The sequence below is a fragment of the Amblyomma americanum genome, chromosome 4 (genome assembly GCF_052857255.1).
Source record: "Amblyomma americanum isolate KBUSLIRL-KWMA chromosome 4, ASM5285725v1, whole genome shotgun sequence".
Classification (NCBI taxonomy): domain Eukaryota; kingdom Metazoa; phylum Arthropoda; class Arachnida; order Ixodida; family Ixodidae; genus Amblyomma; species Amblyomma americanum.
This window is the reverse complement of record NC_135500.1, coordinates 202,379,978-202,403,780: the sequence shown is the minus strand read 5'-3', so window position 1 is coordinate 202,403,780 and position 23,803 is coordinate 202,379,978. Positions and strand designations below refer to the sequence as shown.

The 23,803-nt window shown below is 44.5% G+C and overlaps 1 protein-coding gene across 6 annotated transcripts in view; it reads left to right on the top strand.

The window, feature by feature from the left end:
- Positions 1–23,803, top strand: part of Nup98-96 (nuclear pore complex protein Nup98-96) — an 85,296-nt gene that overhangs the window by 24,646 nt on the left and 36,847 nt on the right. For 2 of the 6 annotated variants that reach the window (XM_077662996.1, XM_077662992.1), the window contains exons 10-21: positions 1,201–1,440; positions 1,936–1,993; positions 2,645–2,759; positions 3,591–3,728; positions 5,611–5,843; positions 6,810–6,890; positions 9,200–9,519; positions 13,327–13,466; positions 17,069–17,182; positions 18,320–18,478; positions 19,361–19,514; positions 22,450–22,593. In XM_077662996.1, the coding sequence (XP_077519122.1) occupies positions 1,201–1,440; positions 1,936–1,993; positions 2,645–2,759; positions 3,591–3,728; positions 5,611–5,843; positions 6,810–6,890; positions 9,200–9,519; positions 13,327–13,466; positions 17,069–17,182; positions 18,320–18,478; positions 19,361–19,514; positions 22,450–22,593 (1,896 nt within the window). Of the gene's footprint in view, positions 1–1,200; positions 1,441–1,935; positions 1,994–2,644; positions 2,760–3,590; positions 3,729–5,610; positions 5,844–6,809; positions 6,891–9,199; positions 9,520–13,326; positions 13,467–17,068; positions 17,183–18,319; positions 18,479–19,360; positions 19,515–22,446; positions 22,594–23,803 lie in introns of all 6 variants that reach the window. The other 4 variants (XM_077662995.1, XM_077662991.1, XM_077662994.1 and 1 more) reach the window with 3 other exon arrangements.

Genomic DNA, 23,803 nt, shown 5'->3' with positions numbered 1-23,803 from the left:
GCCGGACCAAGCAGCGTAGTTCGAATTATCCGAAAATTCAAATGATCAAGGTTTGAATTAACGAGCTTTCACTGTAACTACTAAAAACATTTACAGACCCATAACCCATTTTGCTGTTACGTTAGGCTCTCCACGAGCAAGCAACATGGGATCGACATATAAACAATGATAAAATAAAAACTACTGAAGATATGATTGTGAAACCTTGTAGCTGTCTGATGATGTTTCAAGCTAGTCTGCCAAATTTCATCAAAGTCAAAACATAAAGTTTGCTCCAATCCCCTCATCCCCCCCCTAACCCAGCTAAGCACCGTTTTGGATGCTGATTGGCACGTCACAGTTCGCCCTCCCCCCTCAATTTGTTTTTCTCGCTGCTTCTGCACCTTTTTCTTCGCTTGTGTCCATGTGGTTTCATTCTTTCAGTGCTCCGAAACTACGTGCTTGTCACTGGCTGTTCACTTTTCATGCGGTGAAGCCTCTTCACACGCGGTGGTGCAGTTTATGATGGGTGCAATGCAGTAGGGGTGGAGCTCCACCGCATCGCATCATGGTTTATGCAGGAGGCCCTTACGATTTTGGAGCAGCTCTGCTTCGATGCTCCCGACAGTGTGCAAGCGATAAAGCATTAATGGAAATGTAGAAAGCGGCCATTGGTGCACTGCTCTCACTTTAAGATTAGGCAACCATTGCCCAGTTTTCTACCAAATAAATTTACCCTGCTACCAGCAATTCTTGAAAGTGTTTTCAGGATGATTTGATAATTTTAACTTTTGGATAGTTTGAACATTTTTTTCGGTCTCTTGAAATTTTAATTAACGATCTTTTACTGTAATGCTTGATTACTGTCATTGTTGTTCTTTGAGACAAATGCGTGCTGAATTTGTTCTTAACCTGATTGCTCAGAAGCAGACTGCAGGCACACATTCGTGTGATGTGCCACTTTAGGTTTTATGGCTGGTCTAGTTTAGAATTATTACATAGCTTAGCCGCAGTCTCTGAATGTAATGACGACATATGTAGAACCAAGTTCATAAGCATTACTTGCTGACGTTGCACTGCGTACCTGCTGAGGAATTGAAAAGAACCAAATGCCGGTGCCAGGGTTGCTCGTGCCAACTCCAGCATTCGTGGCATTCATAATGGGGTGCGGGTAGAAGCAGTGCTCATTCACGAAGACTGAGGTCTGCCGTTCAATTTCAGGAGGGTTCAACACATCGGGCACGACTACAGGTGGCTTGTTCGGTGCTTCCAAGACAACGCCCTCTTTTGGCACGGGCACTACGCCTGGCTTTGGCAGCTCAGGTTTCGGGACCACTCCTACCTTTGGCGCTACAGGCACCCTCGGGTCCACTACCACTGGGGGGCTGTTCGGGACAAGCACGGCAGCGAAACCTGCTGGCTTCAACTTCGGCAGCGCAACAACCAGCGCACCTTTCACAGGTACATTTGTTGGACTAAGGTCAGGCTGTTCAGAAGCAGCAGGTAAAAGGGGTAGCTCAACACAGAAATATTGAATTTGTTTTCATAGCGAAAGCTGTTGCAGAATTCAATGTCTGTGCACGTTAAAGAACTCCGGACGGTCGAAATTATTTGGAGCCCTCCATTACGGTGTCCCTCGTAGCCTTGAGTCACTTCAAGAAGCCAAACTCCATAAAAACCATTAAAAAAAATCAACCTGAAGTTTGTCATTCTGAAAAAAAAAAAACAAAAAAAAAAACTGCGAGACCTATGCAACTAACATGACAAGCTGACCCAGATTATCTCTTGAAGTGTTGTTAGTCTGTTTGGGTTAATTGTTTTAATTGTAGAAAGCAACATTAGTCGGGTGTATTGTCAATATTCTTTGTGTGATAAGTTGTTTGTAGCTGCCCTGTTTTTTTTAGCAGAACTGGATGTGCACTCGTTCATCTGTTGCATTGATGCGGTCTTTCTCAGGTTTTGGGCAGACTGGCCTTGGTACTACGTTTGGCAGTGCTGCACCAGCAATGGGAGGGTAAGCGAACCGCTGTCCCGCGTCTTTTTTCTTTCTTTCCTTTACAATTAATGCTTATGCCATCAATGATTTTGTACCACTTGAAGTAATTCATTCAAAGTTATCGAAAGCAAAATTTTTTTAGGCTAGGTTTCTGGAGCATAACTTGACGAACAAATGTGCCTGCTAACAAATCAGATTCAAGGCTTGGTTTGCACCCAGCAGTTTCCAAGGGTTGTTATAAATGACGACTGTTGAGCTTATGTGCCTAATAATGTTTATCTCTTCAAATACAGCGCCTATTTGCTGGAACAATTTCAGTCTTGGAGTTACTCTACTCACTTAGTAAAATGAGGGAAGTTTGTCACATTTGTGCTTAGCTGTTTTTGAGTGTAGAGCTTTGATAGAGGGAAACATGGTGGCAGTTATCAAAGCAAGAGCTGCTTGGCTCACGAGGAATTTACCTTTATTTGTTCCCTGTGCACTGTGCTAAGGAACAACAAGTGATCTCCTTTTATCTGCACCATAAGATTCTTCTGATAAACTTTCATCGTTTTATCTGTATAGTATCGGTTGGCAGCAAGCAGAGGGAACTTGGCCTTGCACATTTCTCTGAAGACGCCACATTAAGTATCCTTACATTTGTCCTGGCATGTTTGTCTCTCCTTCCAGCATGGATCCCAACGCTGCAGCAAACCAGGCACAGCAGCAGCAAACGCAGCAGCTGCTGCAGTACTTGTCTATGAACCCATACGGAGACAACCCTCTCTTCAGGAATGTTCTCAAGGTACGCAAGTGGCGCTGGCTCAGATGACACGATGCTCATTGTTTCAACGGAATGCTCAGAAAACTGCCGCTTGATTGAGGCAGGGTATAATGGTGCAGTTGAATGATAGGAGGCTTTAAGGGACACTGAAGACAAGTTTTAGTTGGTTGTTGTCAGTAATTGCAGCATTTTGAAGGCCAACAGGTTACTTCAACTGAAGAGAGCTTTTAAAAACTAGAAAAGGTAAAAAAATTAAATACAGCTGACGTCGCAACCGGCTGTGTTTGCAAGCAAACTTCTATCAAGTCAATTTTCCTGTGTGAATTCTCAAGTCTAGACTGCGCTACCATTCACTCCAATATGGTGATCATGGAGCCTTTTCAGAAAAGTCAACATCACAAATTTTAATCAAGTGGCAGGAAAAAACAATATTCCATATAATCTAAAAGGGGTTTTTCTTAGCAATAAGTACATCTTTTGTTGCCAAGCAAGCATCAGTACAGTCACAAGAGCTTCGAAATCAGTTTTCGCTTAAGACAAAAATTTAATGGAGTTTTGGCTGTGCATTTTATTTTTCCTTGCTTGATGAGCTGTTTGTGAGAAAGGGAAATGCCCCTGTGGTTGCAGCACTCGGCTGTGGTACCTTAGAGCACTTGCCTAACCACATTTCTGCAGATGGGACAAGTACATGAGGTAGGTTTGGTGTTTCTAGATTTCGAGGTGAAATTTAACTTCGTTGAGAAAGTTAAAATAATGTGGAAAATAATCTTTCGGGAGAAAGTTCTTTCTCCAGAAAATCTTCCCTGTCGACACAACTTCATCTTCAATCCGCGTCTTTGTCTTGCATTTCAGGAGACTCACAAACGCGAGGAGTTGCTGAAGCCAACCAACCCAGCCGCTCAGCAGGCACTTTTGGCTTCCCACTACAGGGTGTCTCCCTTGCCAGCACCCAAGCTGCGGCCCAAGCCAGTCGGCACACAGATTGGCAAGGTCAGTGCCGAATTCTTTACAGGTTGCCGCCTTTATGGAGCCTGGTTTCAAAGACCCTGGAGCAGTTCTCAGCTTATCCCTGTGGCATCTATTGTGTCGTTTGCAATTTTCTTGCGTGGCTAAAGGAAAAGATGCCACTGTATAAAAGGAGAGAAAGTACCGTATTTATACAAATACAGCGCGAGTCTTTTTCCCTTGGTTCATTGGCTTCAGAATGCATATTTCATTATATTCGGAATCGAGGTAGGAGTAATAAGAGATTTTTCTCGCTGCTACTCAAGGTAGCTACAGTGGGCTTCACCACCACTCTTGCGAGCTGGTAGGAGAATCCAGCTTTTCGACGACCTTTGGTCCGCGCAGCATGCACGGGTTAAGGAGAGGGCGGATACGAAAGTGGAAAGACCGCAGCACTAGCTGTTACAAAAGAGAAGGCACTCGGAGAGTATAGAGTGGAGTACGGAAAGGAAAGAAGGGTGAATGGGCACAGGGCTGGGCAACAAGAGACTTGAAGCAGCGGTGGCACGGTAGCGACTGCGGCCGCTGCTGCATGGGAGACTGTGTGCGCTGTCTGAAGCTTTGCTTCGCTTGATGATGTTGGACGTTGCACAAATTGGTGAAGTGTTGCCTCTCAAATAATATTGTTGTATGCATTGCTTCCAAATTTTGGCATGCAGTCTACTTTTTTTTTCCTGAGCACTCGGCTGCAATTGGCTTGTAAAGTATATATATTTTTCTCTTCATTTTCGTGAGGTCTCAGACTCTCCCTTTGCTTTATAGAGGTGTAAATACTGTAAGATGCAGCATTTTGTAATATATCTAGTCAGGCATTCGTGGCATCACATGTGCTACACCTGGCTGGTACCTGCAGCTTCCAGCGTGCCAACACAGCTGAGATGAGAGGAAAAGTTTAAGAAATGGAAATTTTGGAAAAAATGAAGTGCTCTGTTATCTTTTGATTTTAGTGTCTTTGCTAGGTGTTCAAAATAAAACTTTCTCGAACTCTCACGAAAGCTCTGAAGAAAAGTTCGCCGCTGCCCTCGTATAGGAGTCTGAGGGCACTGCGTGTGCGTGGGGTGAATCACAAGTGTTGGTGGAATAAGAGCATTGAGTCCAAGCAGTTTTGATGTCGTCATATGCTTGCACTGGAACCATTCTATAAACTGGAATTCTGCATTGATTTCACTCCTTCCTCATTTCTTTAGCAACTGCAGGAGAAGGGTCATTCATGTAGTATCAGAAGTAACCATTAGTACCATTGTTGGCCCAAAAGGTTGACTGTTTTGGGGTTATTGTAGAGCAGAAATAACATCAGAGATTAGTTCCAGCATAGTTACCACCCTTCCGTCTTTGCACAAAAAGTTGGTGGCTATACAACCAAAGTGAACACACGCGTATTTCGTCGCGACATACCTTTCGGGCCGTGGGTGGCACCTCCAGGACTTCGTTTTGCCTTTTGCTGCAATTTCATCCTGCGACTCACTTCGAGAAGCAAGAATTACATGTGGCGATATGATATGCGGTTGGTAAGGCGAATCGCTCTTACTCAATCCGCACCCAACAAGTAGCTCACCCTCAGCGAAAATTATAGCCAGATGGCCCGAGCACTGAGCGCTTCAGAACTGGCCATGATTTTCAATGCTACCACTTAGTTTTATACTGCTCTTTGTTTTCGTCCAAACACTCACCGAAGTTTCTGAAAAAGCGAATAATAAGTGCGGAAGTAATATCGTTTTGTGGACGCACTACTTTCACAGCCTCCGCAGCTTTGCCTGCTATGTATGAAACGGAATAGTATATTTGTTAGCTTATGTTCTTCTGTAGTAATAAGTCCTTCAGTAATCGGGTTACTTGATTATGCTGTTTTTCTGGCGTGTGTCTGCAGGAGTCCTCGCTGTTTGACGGGTTGGAGGATCAGGAGGACAGCTTCGAGCCGTTCACTCCACGCAAGAGCATCAAGACTCTGGTAATCAAGCCCAAGGACACTCCGGAGAACCTCAGTGCCAGCAACCTCTTGGCATCCCCGTCACAGTCTTTAATCCGAGCTTCCACACCTGTTGCTCAGTCACCCACCAGCCCCTCTTCTAGATCCACACTAACCATTCCCGTCAAAGAAAGGTAGGTGTCCTACCGTATTTACCCTCATAATTTGTGCACCCCCAACTTTTGACCTGTATTATAAAAAAAAAATCTTTTACAGTGTAATCCACTTTTAACGATACCATATATAATGATATATCGCTTATAACAATCAAATTCTTAAGATTTATCAGTTCTCTCATTACCCCTATGTAGAAATAAAATATATATAACGATACTATTGGTGAAATAACGGATACAATGATAGGATTCTGGCTGCCCGGAAGGTTTTTACCACCGAAATTTGTCCGACAGTTAAATAATAAAATGCTTTGAAGTGAACGACGTAAAACTCTGCAAATGGACCGGCGTGGCGAAATCCATGAGGGAGCGTTGCCCACGGCCTTGGTAACCAAGCGCTATCATTGTCACGATAGCTGGAGGGAGGAGCTTGCTTGGCCACTGCTGCACAACGCAAACGTAGTTTCCGCGCATTTGTGTGTTTGTGAACTGGGTAAAAATGACTCTGATTAAGCGCAAGGCGATGTCTCTGAAACCCCCTCCCTCCCTTCTTTGTTGTTGAGATGGTTAAGAATTTCCTTTTTTTTTTTAAGCATTAGCTTTTCTTGCACATTCCCCCATTTCACGCTGTCTGCAAGGATGACCTTGGCATTCCGCCAAGCTGCTGTGCACTTACAGCATCATGGGATGGGGGCGGCTCATTCAACAAGCTTGGCTGAGTGCCAAGATGCTCGCGCATGTAGCGGTGGCTACATGCGTGGAGTAATACCTACATGCATGGAGGAACATTGCAGTCATAGCAGTCGTAGGCGAATGCTACATGATGATCCTTATACTATACTAATTTATGTATTATGCGTAATTACAATGAAAAAAAACCCCCAAAATTTGGTGTTTGTACCCTTTAAATGGTTTTCTGAAGTCGTGTAAGATGGAAAGTTTGTATTTGTTTAACTACTTGTTAACCTTTTTTTTTTTTTCCAGTGCACTTGTCAATGATGGACCCTCTCCTCGCAATGAGCCTAGTTTTACCGTACCAAATGCAAAAACGGAAAAACCTGTGAGGTTTGTAACCCATTCAAGTCTCTGCTTGAGCCTCGGTGTTGCATGCAGCTGTTACTTATATTATTTAACTAGAAACTTCATGCTAATGCCTCATTGAAGCTAGTGCAGTTAGTTATGTATGTACTTTTAGGAACCAGAGTGATTATTGTTGCAGCTTAGTTATGACTAAGAAGCTTAATGTGCCCTGTGTTGGAAAAACTGCACAATTTCCTTGTCTTCTCCTGGGCTCATTTCCTTCCTTGAGATTTTCAGGCAGCATGTTTGTGCTGAGAACGTACTGAGAATAAGATGGCAGGAAAGCCCACATGTGGAATTTCACATAAGGCTTCCGAGTAGAGGTGTCACTGGCAGGATAAGAGCTTGCCTAAACTACTTTCTATTGCATACTGCTTTGTAACCTGTGCACCTCTGATGTATGCATAACGGCAGGCGTGACAGTGTTAGGGATGGTACTATCACGGCCAAAAACTAGCCTGACTGCGTAGTTTCGGTCTAGGAGCTTTTCCGCCAACTGCATTGGGTGCATGTTTTTCAGTTATCCGAATCCAGCTGCTGCATGCCTCTGGTCATTTGACTACTGCAAAAGCAGTGCCAGTGTCACAATGAGAAGCTGGCATCTATTTGTCGTCTACCTGTCAGTCTGTGCAGCTTTGGGGAGTGGAGACTCCACCATTCAGACGTACCACCCACCAGCCACCTCCCCACCTCTTGCCATGCACAGCCGCCACCCTCAGTCCAACTCTCCACCCCACCCCCGCCCACCTTCCCACACCAAGTCTACCCTCCAGAGAATCCACCCGCCGCCAACCACCTGCCTCTACCCTGATTTTGTGATGGAGCTTCCTCACAGAGCTTCACCGCATTTTGGCATTTTTCTTTCGAGGGGGTGGGGTGGCAGCCTTGTGAGGAGGTTGCATCGTACATACAGCAAGCAGCATGTGATGGGCATGCAGTTTCAGCACACTGGAAAAACAAAAAAAAAAATTGGCTGTGGTTTAGCTCTGGTTAAACCTGGAGGGACGCGTTAGCTATAGCTGGCTGAGTGGAACTCGCTCCGTTGAATTGCAAAGTCAGTCTTTTGCCGCTCCGTTTCACTGGGCGTTCCTTCTTCATCTTCGTCCCTGGACGTGGATTTACTCTCTGCCCCTGCACCACGTAATCAACCTCGTGACTAGTCAAGTGGCCACCGTGGCGGCGCCGCCACGCTGAAGACTCGAAATGCTGGCGTAATGTAGCTGTCGCTACAAAAAAACCACAATGATGGAAACAAGGGAAGCAAGCATTGGCGTCAGTACGATAAGACACGTTTCAAAAGGTAAAAAAAAAAACGTACGAAATTCCTATCAGTGTCTTAGTTGACTGACTGATACATGGCTGATAGCCGCCATTGCAGTGGGCTAGTGGCAAAGTTTGGAAAGCAGAATTATGTGGCTGGATTATTTTTCAGCCTAGGAATGCGAGCCCTCTGGCTATCTTCACACCCGTCGTTACACGTTCATCAGAGTTACGTGGGTAATAGTGCACTCTCTCTGTGTACAGGTCAGAGGTGCACAGGCACAATACACGATTGCTTGCCCAACCGTTAACACCTTGACTTGATCCAACTTCAGCGCCTGTATGAATGATCGAGTGCCAGACCTGCAGTGTCTGGCGTCGCATGCTGCATAAAGTGATTGGTCCTCGTGTCAATGAAGTGGGATTAGCATTGAACAATCATGGACCATGTTGATAAATAAATAACTTACGCTGGATCGTTTCTGTGACACTTTCATCTCGATCATTGGATAATTTGCCCAGATACCATGGTTTTGTCACGATTGGATTTAAGAAAGTTCTCTATTTGTTGACTGGTGATAATTGGGGAACTTTAGAAAATACATTTTCCAAATAATATGAGCCAAAAAGAATATTCGATTTGTATCTGAAAATCTGAATATTCGAACACCTGTAATAGTGAATTTATAGTCTAATTAATGCTTTTTAGGCAACCTGCTCTTGCACACCTTGCTTTTAGGTCTGCAGCTGTACTTTTGTTCAGACATTGTCTCCACAGTATAGGAGCTGCATTAGTGTGTGTTTGTGGAGCAATGTGTTGCTCAGGTGCTCTGCACAAGTTTGACCCTGGCCATGCAGTGTTCGTGCCTGGTTTGCTGGTCTGTCTATTCAGCTGCAGTTCTGCGAGTATTCCTTTGCTCTGCAACGCGATGCACCTGCACCTAGGCTTGCAGGCTATCATTTGTGCTTGAGTTTTTCAGAAAGTCCTGTGTATTCATGCCCCGTGGTGGTGGCGGCGTATATATTTTTTACAGCAGCCTGCAGAACTTGGATGACACAGTGTCATCCCTTGGAGCTCGTAGTAACAGGCTGCGCTGCCTGTCAAATTCGGATTCAGCAGACGACTCCTCTCATGCGGACCCGTCACCTGACCCATTGAAGCCCCCACACCCGGCGGGCATTGTGCTCACTCGACCTGAGTACTTCACTGTCCCATCGATGGATGAGCTGGCATTGATGGTGGACTCTGATGGCCACTGCAATGTGGAGAACTTTGCTGTGGCGCGGGAGGGTTATGGCAATGTCTACTTCCCAGGCCACATGGATGTCGCTGGCCTGAACCTCGATGAGATTGGTGAGTCTGCGTGTCAAGCTCAGGTGTAAATGCAAAAACCTTGGGCGTAGTGAAATCTGTATGCGTGAACAAAGCGTGGACCGCGGCTTATTTCAGCCAACTTTAATAGAAAACCCTGGTGCTTCTGAATTCAGTTCACTTCTTGCATAAGAGATAATTACACAATCTGTGCTCATTCCTAGAACCAGCAGCTTTCTTCAATAAAAATAAAAAAAGCCTTTGCATAAACGGTGTTCCTTTGGTTATGCATTTATCGGGCGTGAAGAATAGGTGATTTCGTTTTTAAATGTCTTTTTTTTATTGCTTGGAGCTGCTGCGGTGGCTTAGTGTTTATGGTACTCGGCTGCTGACCTAAAAGGTGCAAGTTCAATCCCGGCCGCAGTGGTCGCATTTTGATGGAGGCGAAATGCTAGAGGTCCATGTACTGTGCAATGTCAGTCCACGTGAAATGGCCCCAGAATGGAGCTCTCAATAAAGTTGAGATATGTCTGGGATGTTAAAGGACACCGTTTCATAATTATCCTCCAGCAGGAATTTTTTTTAATGCGGCTTGTGGAAGCCGAGTTGTATGCAGAAAAAATTTGAACTTTTGCATCTTCACGCCTTTCCCTCTTCTCTCGCGCGCCAAAACAGTGGCGCTCCTCCGCCGGCCTCACCCTCGGCCCCACCCCCTACCGCCACCGGCTGCGGCACACGCACAGTGGCCGCGGCCGTGGTGGCGTGTGACGTTTCAAAGAATTTGGCGCTGTGAACCAATGATAACCCCCGGCTGCTGACGTCAGTTGCACGACATGACGTCATATGCTAGGTTTTCGCGGGAAAACATGACACCGCACGTCGCCGGGAGGTGCGAAAGCGGGAATTTTTAAAAATGTATTGCAAATTTCCAGCTCGCTTTTGAGGCCTCATACGCGGCATGGACGCTCAGTGGCCTGTACTCTGCATAGTGCAAGCATTTTAAAGCCAAGCTCAAGCACCCCTTTCTGTGGCCCTTCAAAGAATTCCAAGTGGTCGAAATTATCCGGAGCCCTCCACTACGGCATCCCTCACAGCTTGAGTTGCATTGGGACATTAAACCCCACAAACCAAACGTAAACCCCATAAAACAAAACATAAACCGTTTCATCTCTTGGCTAAAACCTACTCTAGTAAAGCACTGTTATGGAAGTGCCTGAATGGGCATGCATGGATTTCTCCCCCATAAAGGTGCTGCTGCGGAACCCCGATGTATCAGAACTAGAGGGGATCATCAAGTAGTTTGATGTTTAGGAAATAGTGAAACTTACATGTAACCTAGAGGCAAGAATACATTACACCCACGCTAGAGAGTGCGCTTCTTGCACTGTTGTGCCACCAGCCGGCCACCACACAAAGGTTGCTACTAGGCTTTAGTTAATTATAAGACTGGCTTCGCCACATGACAGCGATATGGCCTGGAAAATAACTGCAAGAGACGGAAGTTCTCTCTCAAGCACACCCCCACGTTCACCTCGTCATGTGGTTTCACAGCGATAGCTTTGCCCTTGCTAGGCCACGCCGCTTACCCGTCTCTGCACTCGGAAAGTGATTTTGCGCCATTAGGAGAAGTGCCACTTACCAGGGCACAGTGCGCGGTTCAATATATTGAATGGCTAGGGAAATTGAAGTTTGATATATAGCGCAGCTTTCCTACATTTTTTCTCAGGATTTTCAAGGGGGTACTATAAAATCCCGCATTTAATACGGACCCACATATAATACAAGTTGTAATTTGGGGATAGCAAAAAAAGGGGAAAAAAGTTTTCATCTGTGCATAATGCCAGTAAGGAAAGGAAGTCAGTCAGCTCAAAGACGTTCAGAAGTCTTGAAAGCTGAACTTCCTCTGATTATTTGTGTACGCCAGCATGCCAGATATGACGCACTTAGCGCGTGCGCCAAATATCTGGCAGATACAGATCTGGGCACTGCACTTGTGCCTACTCGTGTCTTGTACCGCGAGCAAGCGCAGACCAGTTCCAGCATACACGCGGGTGTGCAGTCGCGTACGCTTTGGAAGTGTCCATAGTCAGAGCTTAAGAGATAGATATCGCCTGGTGTACTGTCCTCCGAAAAGCCCTTGTCCAAGATATCTTCCCATAGAAACAAGTCTTCGATACCGTCAAGACCGTTTGATATCCTGCATTTTTTGAAATCGCAACCAGCGAGCTCCTCAGAAATATGGGTCCCAGCATCCGTGATCCAACATGCAGCGTGGCTGGAGAGGCCAGTGTTTGGCGTCAGTAACTGCAGACTCTCCCTACATCATCCAGACCATTTAGCAGTGCTTGACGAGGTACCAGTGCTTTTGGCAGCTATGATTAATTTCCTTTTAAAAGCAGTCGAGTACTGCTTTTGTGGTCCTGATACCATGGAAGGCTCAGTCGTCCTGGGCGTCACGAGTTCAGGTCAGAGTGAACTGGCGGTGAAATCAAAACTATCAGCCCACGCTAACACTAGATAGCGCCTCCTCCCGCTCGAAGCATGGTAGTGATGGTGCTTGATAATAATGAAACCGGAACTGAAGATTTTGGCCGAAAAAAGTTCTGGTCTACATACAATACGAAGTGAAAGTCTGACGTGCTTAAATCTAGAATAAAAACACGCATTATACACGAGTTTTTTTACGATAATCTATGTTCGGTATAGCTAATAATTCGAAATATCCATGTTCGATACATCTGAACTCGACTTTTGTCGTTAAGGAAAACGGAGGACAAAGTCACGGGTTGAAGTAAGGAAATCTGGTGGTGTTCACTAATGATGTGCAACATGGCAGATCAGATATGAGGAGGCCACGATAGTCTGGAGCCGTAACCAAATACTGCTTCACTGCTTCTTTTCTAGCTGTCAGTTTGAGTGCAACAACAGCCTTAAAGGATGTGTTACACATTAGAATTACATAGATCACTGCATGGCGTTTGCCTAGAACCGTTAAATAATTTGTAATTGAATTTCATCACTCATGTTGTTTCAGATTCAGTTTCGTCAACCGAATGATGTGAAATATAATTGGCCTTTAGGTCATGTGAGGCATGAAAAAACATGCAGTGTAAATGCTGATACGCAGTTTTAATTCACTGAAATGCTTTAATCAGCCTGCTTCAGTAGCTGGAATGATAACAAATGACTTATCAGCAGTTGCATTACTGCTTTTTTCGTGCCTTATGTAACCTGTAGACCAACTACATGTCACTGTCATTGTTCCATTGATGAAACCGAAACAGCGTCATGAAGAAATTATTTTGCAATTGTAGGAGAATATAACTTCGTGATCAATGTATAAATGATGTATATTGTAATTTTTGAAAGAAGAAAACATGGCAGCAAAAATTTGGTGCCTGTAGTCCTTTAATCAGTGAAAGCGGAGTACATTGTATTGCTTACGGAAGCTATTATCTCTCTTCAAAAACAATCAGTCATGTAAGGAGCAAGCAAAGTTTCCGTTTTATGGGGATTTTTAATGTGTCCTATGAATTTTTTTGTCCCATGAAGTTATTTCTGTGTTCCATTTGTGCCCTGTGTGTCGCGTGTCCCATGAATTCATTTGGGCGCTGTCGGGCACAGCAGGTCAATGAAATGCATAGAAGCATGAGAGGACTTGCGTGCTCCATCTCACTGACTCACTGACTACCGAGGCAAAGCACAAGTAAATTTTTTTCCATGCATCCGCATCCCACAATTTTTTTTCTATTACTTTACACATCCTTCAGCTTAGAGCTGTTGTGTTCTTGAGCCTGGTATACCTATCTTTGAGCATGTGCCGCCCTGGAATGCTTTTCTTTTGTGCAGTACACTTCCGCCGCATGGAGATCACTGTGTACCCTGACGATGATAACAAGCCCCCTGTCGGTCAGGGTCTGAACCGCAAAGCACAGGTTACCCTAGACAGGGTGTGGCCAGTCAACAAGACCACTCGTGAGCTGATCCAGGTAAGATGTTCCTTGGTTATCTTATGCTCTGCAAGGTATTGGGTCTGAAAGCATCGATGGCCTGTTCAGTGCGCGGAATCTGAAAGTGTGCAGGGTATAGAGTCTTATTCTCGAGGTTGCTGAGATTGAGGCCTGCCTTTTAATGTACACAAACTAGAAAAAAGTCACTGATCTGTCTCATGCCCATGAGTAAACAACAAAATATTGGCTTTGGGCTATACCGGGTGTTTCAGGGAAGCATGTCACTCATTTTTAAAATATAGGCTAATTTAGATATGAAAATGGCTTCAGTGGCATACTGTAATATCATTGTTGATGGACATCTGGAAACAGGTGAGTGATTTATGCCAGTTAGCTTGGTAGCTATTGCAGTTAGGTGTCCATTGCAATTCGAGGTTTGTAGCTGGCCATTAGTAATAGCTTTATCAGCTTTAGAAATTGCAAAAACGCAATTACCCTCTGCGCTGTGGCTCAACAAATTTTGCACATTTCTCTCCAGAAGTCTCGCTCTTTCGAAAAGCGCTCGCCACTCCGTGGCATACATGCTACGTGGCCTTTGTCCCTGCCACGCTTCGGTGTTTGCCCTTGCTCACTGCTCTAACCCACATGAGAGAGAGGTGGCCTCATGATGTGCGCTTTTTGAAGGCACATGAGTTTTGGCACGAAGTGGGCAAATTTTTTAAGCCGCAGCGCTGAAAGTAATCGCATTTCCAAAATTACAAAAACTGATATGGCTATTTCTGTCAGCTACAAAGCTCTAATTGCAGCCAGGTACCGAACTGTAACAGTTACGGAGTTAAATATCATAAATTAGTTAGCCAGCTTACTTGTTAACATTATATATACCTTTTTTCTGATGTCTGCTAATACTGATATTACTGTGCCGCAGAAGCTATCTTAATACCTCAAGAAGGCTATATTTAAAAATTAGTGGTGGGCTTCTGTGAAGCACCTACTGTACTTAGCTCTGGTTTACGATCTTGCACTTGTCCAAGCTCTTTAGTCGCAGTTTATCTGGTGCGATTAGCACTTTTTCATTGGGGCTCTTGAAGCTTAGCTACCTACTGCTTCTCAGCTAGCCTTCTGCTGCCTACCACTTCAGTGCCGTTGTTAAAAAGCTTCTCCCAACACCATTTTGCTGGCTTTGGAGTAGCCTGGTTCTGATTTCACTGCAAGTTTTCTTTGTGCCCCTGGAGGCTTCTGGAAATCTGCATTTAGATTGTTGTTTCACAAAAAATTTCCGGCTTCTCGTCACGAAATTTCCTCATTGGTGTTTTCGATATTTATGGTATGCAGACTTCTCTTAAGGCTTCACCACATTTTCGTATTTCTGGCATGTTTCTTTTGTTTTTTGAGGGTGCGGGGCATTTTATAGATTGACCTTACGATAATTCGAGCATTTCTTGTTCCCACATGAAATCGAAATGAGGTTTCCCTGGCAATATTATTTTTAGTTGCCAGTTATGTGTCAATTCATAAGTTTCATTTTGTTACTCATTTTGAATGACCACATTACAGGTTGCTTACCATTATCGTGTCTAATCAAGTAGTACAGATTTCTGTGCGCATCATTATTCCTGTAAGGTGCTTAGTCAGTATAGTTTATTTAAATTGCAAAGACCGTACGTCGTTTGGAACATATAAGGGCACCAACATTTGCCTTTTTTTTTCTGAAATATTTTTTCTTCATATTCGTATAAGCAGGGTTTCATGTTTTCATTGCTTACTGATCTCTCGCTGTGTTTATGTTGTCACTCAGTGACTAGACGTTTCACAAAACAAGTCTATAGCTTGGCACACAAGCTTATTGACTGCAAAAGTACTAGCTGTTTACTTTGATCTGCTTGACCATATCAAGACCCCATACGCTTTGTACTGTAGTGTGGCTACACCTGTTGGCAAGCTTTATTTGTACTTGGCCTTCGGTAACTTGAAGTCTTAAAAACGAGAAATATTTAGAGATAAATGGAGCCCCTAGATAAGCAAAGTACCGAAGTTTTTTTATTAAGCCTCCTGTCCAGAGTTATCTTGTAGAGCAAACTTCAGTACACAAATTGGGCACTTATAATTACAATAAAAGGAGCTTCATGTATCGGTACTGCAGCACTTCAAACATAGCCGACAAGCAGCGTGCCTGTTGTGAGGGTGCAATTGCATTGAGAGGTGGCCACGGCTGTAACTGTCTCAGATGGAGGGGTGGGCACACAATGGTTAGCACACCCATTGTTGCCTTGGGAAACTGACTCACTCCACGTCCCACTTTATGTTCTCCAAGGTCTCGGTTGTAAATTTTATGAGCTTCAAAGCGAGGAATGGGAGGTGGCGCGCGTCGGCTATCAGCGTGGTGCCTTAACCGTACAAACTTCTGAGCAGCAGCGAGGGTGGCACAATGCAGTGCACTGGCAGAGGTATGCTTGTTGGTTCGCAGCATAACGTGCGGTCCGTGCAAATGGCTGACTGATGGCCCTCTAGTTTTTGGGGAGGTTTCAAGGTTCCTGACTGTGGGAGTAGCACGAGCAGGCCCACACGCTTGTGCCCGTAGCCCCACCGGTAGATGGGAAGCAGTTCTTCACGTAGCACTCTCAATTAATGTACCCTTATCATTGTTTTGCATCTGGCTGGTTCATTCTAATTTAGTTACAGTCGTCATAAATATCACCTGAGTGATCACGCGATGCGTTCTCTCTGGTGCACAGACACGACTGCGGTTTGTGAGAGATGGTGCCACATTTGCGGAGTGGGGAGGAAACCCCACAATTTAAAATATCTCTTACAACCGAGGTTCTTGACCAAAATTCATTGATAATTTGCGCTTTATTACAGAGTGTCTTCTATACCCGATGTCTGTTAGTCCGCTTAATTGGAGAGATGGCGTGGCCAACCAGGTGTGCAAAAAACTTGGAGCCTTCTTAACCATATTCTTAGCCACAAAGAAGAAAGTGCGCAGCATCTGGAAGTTGGACCACCCCCAAATATTCAAAAGCAGCCCCCAAATTTTGGAAATAGGTCCACTGCAAAAAATGGATTAAGGTGGATTAGTGGGGGATCAATTGGTGGATTAACCAGAATTTTATGGCTGATTATTTGGGATTAGGGAGTGGATTAGTGGGAATTAGTGGGTGACTAAGGTGGAAGAGTGGGTGGGGTTAGTATGATCATACATAATGATCCAATGGAAGGCACTGCAACATTCTAGTCCTCAGATTTTCAAATTTGGTGATGTTTATGACACCACAACCCTCTCGACCATTCAAGGAGTTTCTTTATGGAGAAACCTGGTGGTTTTTGCAAGACAACAACCTAAATGTTATCGCATTGAAATGTCTTATTCCTGATTGTCCGTTACATCCATGTAGCTTATAACGGGATTCAACTTCACACACCCTTAAAAAAATACATGTTTCATGAATATTTCACTATTGTTACTCGATTAATAAATTTTTTTTTCCTGAGACCAGGTTTTCTCCTTTACCTGATGTAATGAAAAAAATGTTGGCGGAAGCCAGAAATTGCTTAAAACAAGCAAGCCAAATGTTTGGAAAAACAACTTGCACGGTTGCTGTTTTGTTGTTCTTTCTTCACATTTTTTATTCTTGTTGCAGGACCCAGAAAAATTGAAGCAACTTGGCTACCAAGAGAAGCTAGAGAGAAATACGGCCAAGATCGGAGGGCGTTTTCTGGAGTACAGACCAGAAACTGGCTCATGGGTCTTTGAGGTCGGTGAGATATACCACATGTGATAATAGTCATTGCTGCTAGGCTGGTCTACTCATGCAAATGCAGATGTGCAAAAAGCGGAAATGTATGGCTCTTTGTGCTTTTGTTTTAGTCTCGTAGTTTGATTCAGCTACGAGACATTCATGAATTTTTGGATATAGGTTTTTCGAACACAAAAATGCTCCTATTCATGCTCACTACAATCAGTGTAAGGAGGCGAGCATGTGTCTTCGCAACTTTTAAAATTAAATTGGCGTTACTGCATGATAACCTACATCAGATCAGCGTGGCAGCATTTACCACCCGCATGTGACATAGCTTTGATGGCGACGATTGTGTAGTGGCGTCCCCTGCTTCTTCATTCCATTTAGAGCCACTGCTGCTTTTGCTGCTCTGTGAACTTCACAGTAAATGTTTGTCACATGTAGCTCGGACTTTATAGCATGCATAAAAGGGGCTGCTTGAACATTTAAAAAAAATTTGTGGGTGGCAGCTCTGTTCATTGATTCCTGTTGATGTGCTTGGGAAACTGGCGGTGCATATCCCCGTTTGTCTGTGGTCAATGGCCATGTACTGAAAGTGGTATTACTGAATGATTATTCTAGCTTGGTTGCGTTAAATACATTTGTCAAAACATATAGGATATGGTGGCTAAGCATTTGTGCCTGTAAAGCTGCAATTTAGTTGATATCCCCAGTGTCCGATGGTGTTGATTAGGCCTGGGCGAATATTCGACATTTTCAAATATTCAGTCGAATGGTAAAGTTCGATCTAAATGTTTGATATTCGAAATCTTGAAAGTATGTATTCGTATCAAGTGAATAACGTTAGCCTTCATGCATTCTTATTCTTAGATTTTTCATGTAATGACCTTGTGTGTTAAAAAAAATTACATGGCTTTGAAAATGGCTATTGTGCTGTTCAACCTTTTTTTTTTTCCTGCCAGAAGTATTCAGAATATTCACTTCAAAATTGTGCGATGAAAATTACTATTTTCTTCAGATTCTCTTCGAACCAAAAGATCACTATTCGCACAGGCCTAGTGCTGATGTTAGTGACTTCTCTGCCTCGGCGGATCCCTCATTTCTCCCAGTGAGCTTGCTGTGTTGTTTCATTCTTTGTGGTCTTCTTTTCAGGTGAAGCACTTCTCTAAGTATGGCCTGGAAGAATCTGACAACGAAGTTGACGAAGTTGCCGCGCAGACTGCTGCTGCGGCAACTCCTGCGGCAAAGTTGCCACAGCAGGCGGCCGCCATAAAGCCTCATCCTGATGGCACTGCAGATAAAGCTGGCCAGGTGCGTTAGTTCTGCTGGATTCCTGGCTATTGAAAGATTTATGTTACTATTACAAGTCAACTTTTGATAATTTGAACATTAAAGGGTTTAAAATTTTTCTAATGAAGTGGAGTTTTTATACACTTTACGCTGTTGAGATAAAGGTGCCAGTTTGAATGATCACAGGTTCTAATTAATGAGAGTTCACTGTATGTGTAAAAAGGATATGATGCAGACTAGAAATGGGAATTAACTAATGTGAGCAAGCCTTTCTCCATGCCTGATTCATTTTTTTTTTTTTAGTGACCTGTCACCTTTAAAAATACTGTGTGAAGTTGATGAGGGGGGGGTAAGGGCTCATATTTGCAACATTTCCCATCTGCATTAGCCTCTTCTTTATGTTTTCAATCTTTTCCCAGAATTTGGCTTCATATCTTGTTCATGTTGTGGTAGTTGACAGTTAACTACTGGCACTCAAGAATTTGTGGCTAAAAAAGAAATTCGTTTTTCTTCAGTCAGCCTAGGCATTTTTGTGTAGTTTTTCATTAAAAGGAAAATAAAATACAGTTACAGTTGTAATGCATTATTGTTCTGAAAAGGTTGCCTTCACCCATGGGTACATGAGCACATAGTACACATGTAAGCTCAAAAAGCTGGCCAGCCATTGAATGGTTAGACAGTTCCTTCAGTTGGTCCCTATACTCTATTATCAGAAAAACACCATGATGCTTATTGTGTAAGTCAACAAGGTTAGTCATTGTAAAAAATTACCAATACCACATGCATGCACAGTTAGGCATCAGTGATGATTTCGCAGGAGGGGAGGCAGGGCAGCTTTTTGCTTGAGAATGGTTGCTGTGTGATCACCATTGACTTGTGGGATGTTTGTGGTATGCTTTGCAGAAGCCTCCCCCAGCTGGAGCACCCTCCACCTCTTACGCTGCCTGCATGGAGTCTGAAGTTTCAGCCGGCTATGGTTCTGACGACGATGAGATGGAGGACATTGAACCATCATCTGCTGGCACAGCTGACAAGCACAGCAGTGAAGACATCTTCAGTGAGTAGGCCAGTAAAAAGTCCCAGGAACTGCGGGAATTGAAAACTGTGTGGTGTTCTTTTGTATTGGCATGCGAAACAGTCTAGCTGATGTGTAAAGGATGTGTCTGAGGGAGTAGCTGAGGATGATTTTGAGCTCCTGGGCACCACTTGAAGGTCTGGCACGTGTTGTGGAACTGCCTTGATGGGCCTGCAGCATTTGAGAACGGTATCCAGCTCTTACAGATGAGACACTGGGAACTCTGGCTGCTTGTTCTCAGGCACACTGGCAAATCTGCAGTAGTTCTCATCTTTTGAATAAGACTGAGAGGAGATGTCAGGGTTGCTGTTGTGCGCTGCTCTGTCAAATCTTTTGTTGGTGTTGGAGCTCCTTTTCTGTCAAGTCTACATGCCCTTGGAGGGTATCGAAGAGCCCTGGTGAGCAGCGCAATTCTCCTTGCTCTGTGACTGTTGGCAGGCTGGCAGGGCAAACTTGTCACAGTTTTCATCAGCACAGTCGTCTTGCGTGGCAGTTGCATTGCAATCCTTGAGCACCGTCGAGCTGTTGATGTGGTGGATAGTTCATAAGGGCGATGCTTGCGTTCACATCGTATTACCTGCTGTTTTACACAGAGCCGACGTTGGGGTGGCACACCTAGGACTTACTGAAATTTGTGCATGGAAACAGCGCAGCAGACGGGACCAAGAAAGGAAGACACACACACGGGCGCTGCCGTGTTTGTGCAGCGCCCGTGTGTGTGTCTTCCTTTCTTGGTCCCGTCTGCTGCGCTGTTTTCATGCAACGAATGTACCAACTAGCCCGGCTTACTCCTTTGTTGAAATCTGTGGTGTTCATGTGGAGCTGCTTGTCAAGACGAACTCCTTGCCCAGTTTGAAGTTCTTAGAGAACGCTCATATTGGGGGCCTCGGTAGCACAGCAAATCAAGGGCTTTACAGAACTCTAGGAGTTCCTAGGGGCTATATTTGTGTGCACATCGAGTTGTGTGGACAGCGCTTCTTATTAGTCGGCGGATGCGGTGGCAAGGTCAGCGAGTGAGGCAAGCTGTGGGGTGAGACGAACATGGGTCTTCACAAAACTGATCTTGCGGTTGTATTCAAATGCGGAAGCCCTCTTGGAGGCGAACTCTTCATTGGGGACACACTCAAAAATACGTTGATCCAGTTTCCTTCGGGTTGTGGTGCGTTTCCAAGACGACGTCCAGGAACACCAGGAGATCGGCAGTGGGTGCGGCCAGATCCTCCAGGATCGCTTCTAGATAGGCAACAACCTTCGTAATTAGGGGATACAGGGACCTTTGACAGCATCTGAATTGGTCCATGAGGGACAGGTTTTTTGTAAAAGTCGGAATTTCATATCATACATTCATCTGTCCATTGTCAACAAAAGTGTGCGGTTCACAAGTTGCCTCCCCACATTACCCACGTTCATGTTGCCATTGTTTAGCATCGTTCACTTCAAAAGGTTCGCTTCAGTTCGTTCACTTCAATTTTGTGATTGTTAACAACTCTGGCTAATCACGGGGAAATAATGCGAACATGCTGGCCCTGAAGGTCAGGGTGCGTCTTTTATGTTTGGTTAAAAAAATGGTAAGTTCTCAGTGACCAAAGTGGGGGTGCATTCATTATGCGAGGGGGTTCATTGCACGAGTAAATACAGTATTTTGATGTGCTAATTTTAAGCATGCAAATGTCTTTCTCCTGCAACGGTTGTACTCGTATCAAGTGTCAAGTATTCTAGGCCGATTGGAACTAAATTTAGAGCTCATCAAACTCATCCAGAGAGCCCATCTTGGGTACAGAAACAAATTATTTTGAAAATTTTCTGAAATAAGTACCTCTCAAATCAGTTCTACTGTGCAACTTGTGAATTTATTTTTCTGGAAAATAAGGTACTAGAGTAATAGTGCATGTGAACTGAAGATATCGCTGCACGAAAATTGAGTGTCAGAAACAATGTTTTGAAAAAGCAAGGGAAAAAAAAAAACAGTTCTGACATGTGTTTAAGCAATGGGTTGCATGCTTGTAGAACTCGCTGTGACATAGCCCTGGCTTAAAGAGCCTGGCATCAGCTCTTTGGAAGGCTTTTTTTAAGTCATTGGCAATGGTTTGTTCGGATTTTACTTTAAAAGCAGGATCATGTGTTGCATTTACCTACCAATACTGTATCGAGCCATGTTGATACTAGTGACAGTAAAAGAGCTGGTAGTATGTGTGTGCATTGCACGAGCTCAGGAAAGTAAAGTCGAGAAATTAAACATATCCTGCAAAAACTTCGTAGAGAGTGAACTGAGGAAGAAATGGCAGACTAAGTCAGACAGAGAAGTCGACGACAAGCGGCCGCCGCTGTGGCTCGGTGGTTATGGCGCTCGGCTGCTGACCCGAAAGACGCGGGTTTGATCCTGACCGCGGCGGTCGAATTTCGGTGGAAGTGAAATTCTAGAGGCCCGTGTACTGTACGATGTCAGTGCACGTTAAAGAACCCCAGGTGGTCGAATTTCCGGAGCCCTTCACTACGGCGTCGTTCCTCATAGCCCGAGTCGATTTGGGACGTTAAACCCCCATAAAACCTGAAAAAATTGAAGCCGACGACTATGTAGGCACAAGAAACATATTACTGAAGTGATTATCTTTGCATTGGTTGCAGTGGTCATTTATTGTACAAAACTGAATAAACTACGGAAAAAACATTTCACTGTATTTTAGACGAACACACTCCTTTCCACCCTAGGTTGCTTTTTACAGAAAATGCAATTACAGATTTGTCATTCGAAATGTTTTTGAATGAACTTAAGCTTCAAAAGCCTTTATTTCTTTTAAACACAGCATACAGATTAAAAAAATTAAGGAACTTTGTGTTTGGCGCTTGATAGCCTTAGCCAATTATGTGCCATAAAACCCAACACAACCTGACGTAACCAATGATGTGAACCCAGCAGCTGGGTCCGGTGCTACCTACAAGCCAGCAGTTCCAGTGACTCAGCAGCTGGCTGAAGCACTGGGTGTGAGCCCCGAGGCTGTGCAAAGCATGAAGGCCTCCTTCTTCGCCCAGGACAGAGAGGAAGATGACGAGGAAGACCATGGTGGGTGTGATTAGTATTTGGGCTCTTCCGCAGCGCTCGCTGTGAAAGTAAAAAAAATATACTGCTAAATGTTATGCCAAGTCTTGTGCTGCACTCCTGAAGCCTTGTGTCACTGCCTGTTTTGGTCCCTGTGCTATGGATGCTTGCTCTCCTCTTTGACTCTTTTTATTAAATCGATAGCATTATATTGCTCATCAGGGAGAAAATCCAGCGCTGTTGTCCATGCTGACAGTCTGAAAACCAACGGGACCACATGACGTCATCAGGAGGTGCTACATCAGCAGGAAAAAAAAAATTCTAAATAAAATTTCTCCATAAGTGGGCTTCATACCAAGGCCGGCGCGAACTGATCAACTTCGCTGTCCACATTTAGAGCGCTGTGCCACCAGCGCAGCAGAAATCAGCTTCGCTGGCATTAGCGTAGTATGCCATCACTGCAGCACAGAACCCCACGCGCTAAACTGCAACTCTGTCACGCTAGGTTTTGGTATCGTCGTCTTCAACTTCCATTCAGGCAGCAAGAACAAATCAGCTTCGCCGGTCATTGCATTTGAGCAGTGTGCTATCGCCGCAAATGAAACCCCACATGCATGCTTTCGCATTCACAGCATGTAAGTAGTCTAAGTGCCCTCAGTAAATTTTCTCTCTTCTTGCATCTTCACTTGTAATGGAATGAAATGGAAGGCCGTGTGATAAGCCATTGAGCCTGGTTCATTACACAATGGTTTACCACAGTGGTGTCCTAGTAGTTCGAGCATCTGCCTTGTGTGTGGGATGTGCTGGGTTCGATCTCCAGTGTCACTAGGTACCTGCCAGCTACACAAGCTTTCTCCTGGCTTAATGCTCACCTTCTTCGTAGAGAAATGCTTGGGTCAGACCAATGTGGCTATGGCATTCTCTGCCCAAGCTGCTCTTGTGCCGTTCAAAAAGTTAAAAAGTAGATTAGAGCACAGAATATCAAGCTGCGGTACCTGCAGCGTTTTAATCTTCAAATATTGTGCAGGCATTGGTTGGTTAGTTGGCCAGCACCAGATGGCAAAGCCTGGGGTTGAGTTTATGGGGTGTATGGGCTTGCACGCTAAGTCAGTGCAGCAGTTATTTGCTTGGCTGTTCTCATAAGCAGTATGTGCAGCCCCAGCTGCCTATCAGCTGGCGTTGATATCCACTTCCCAACATACATGGAAAGGGTGCACTATACTGCTTATATTGT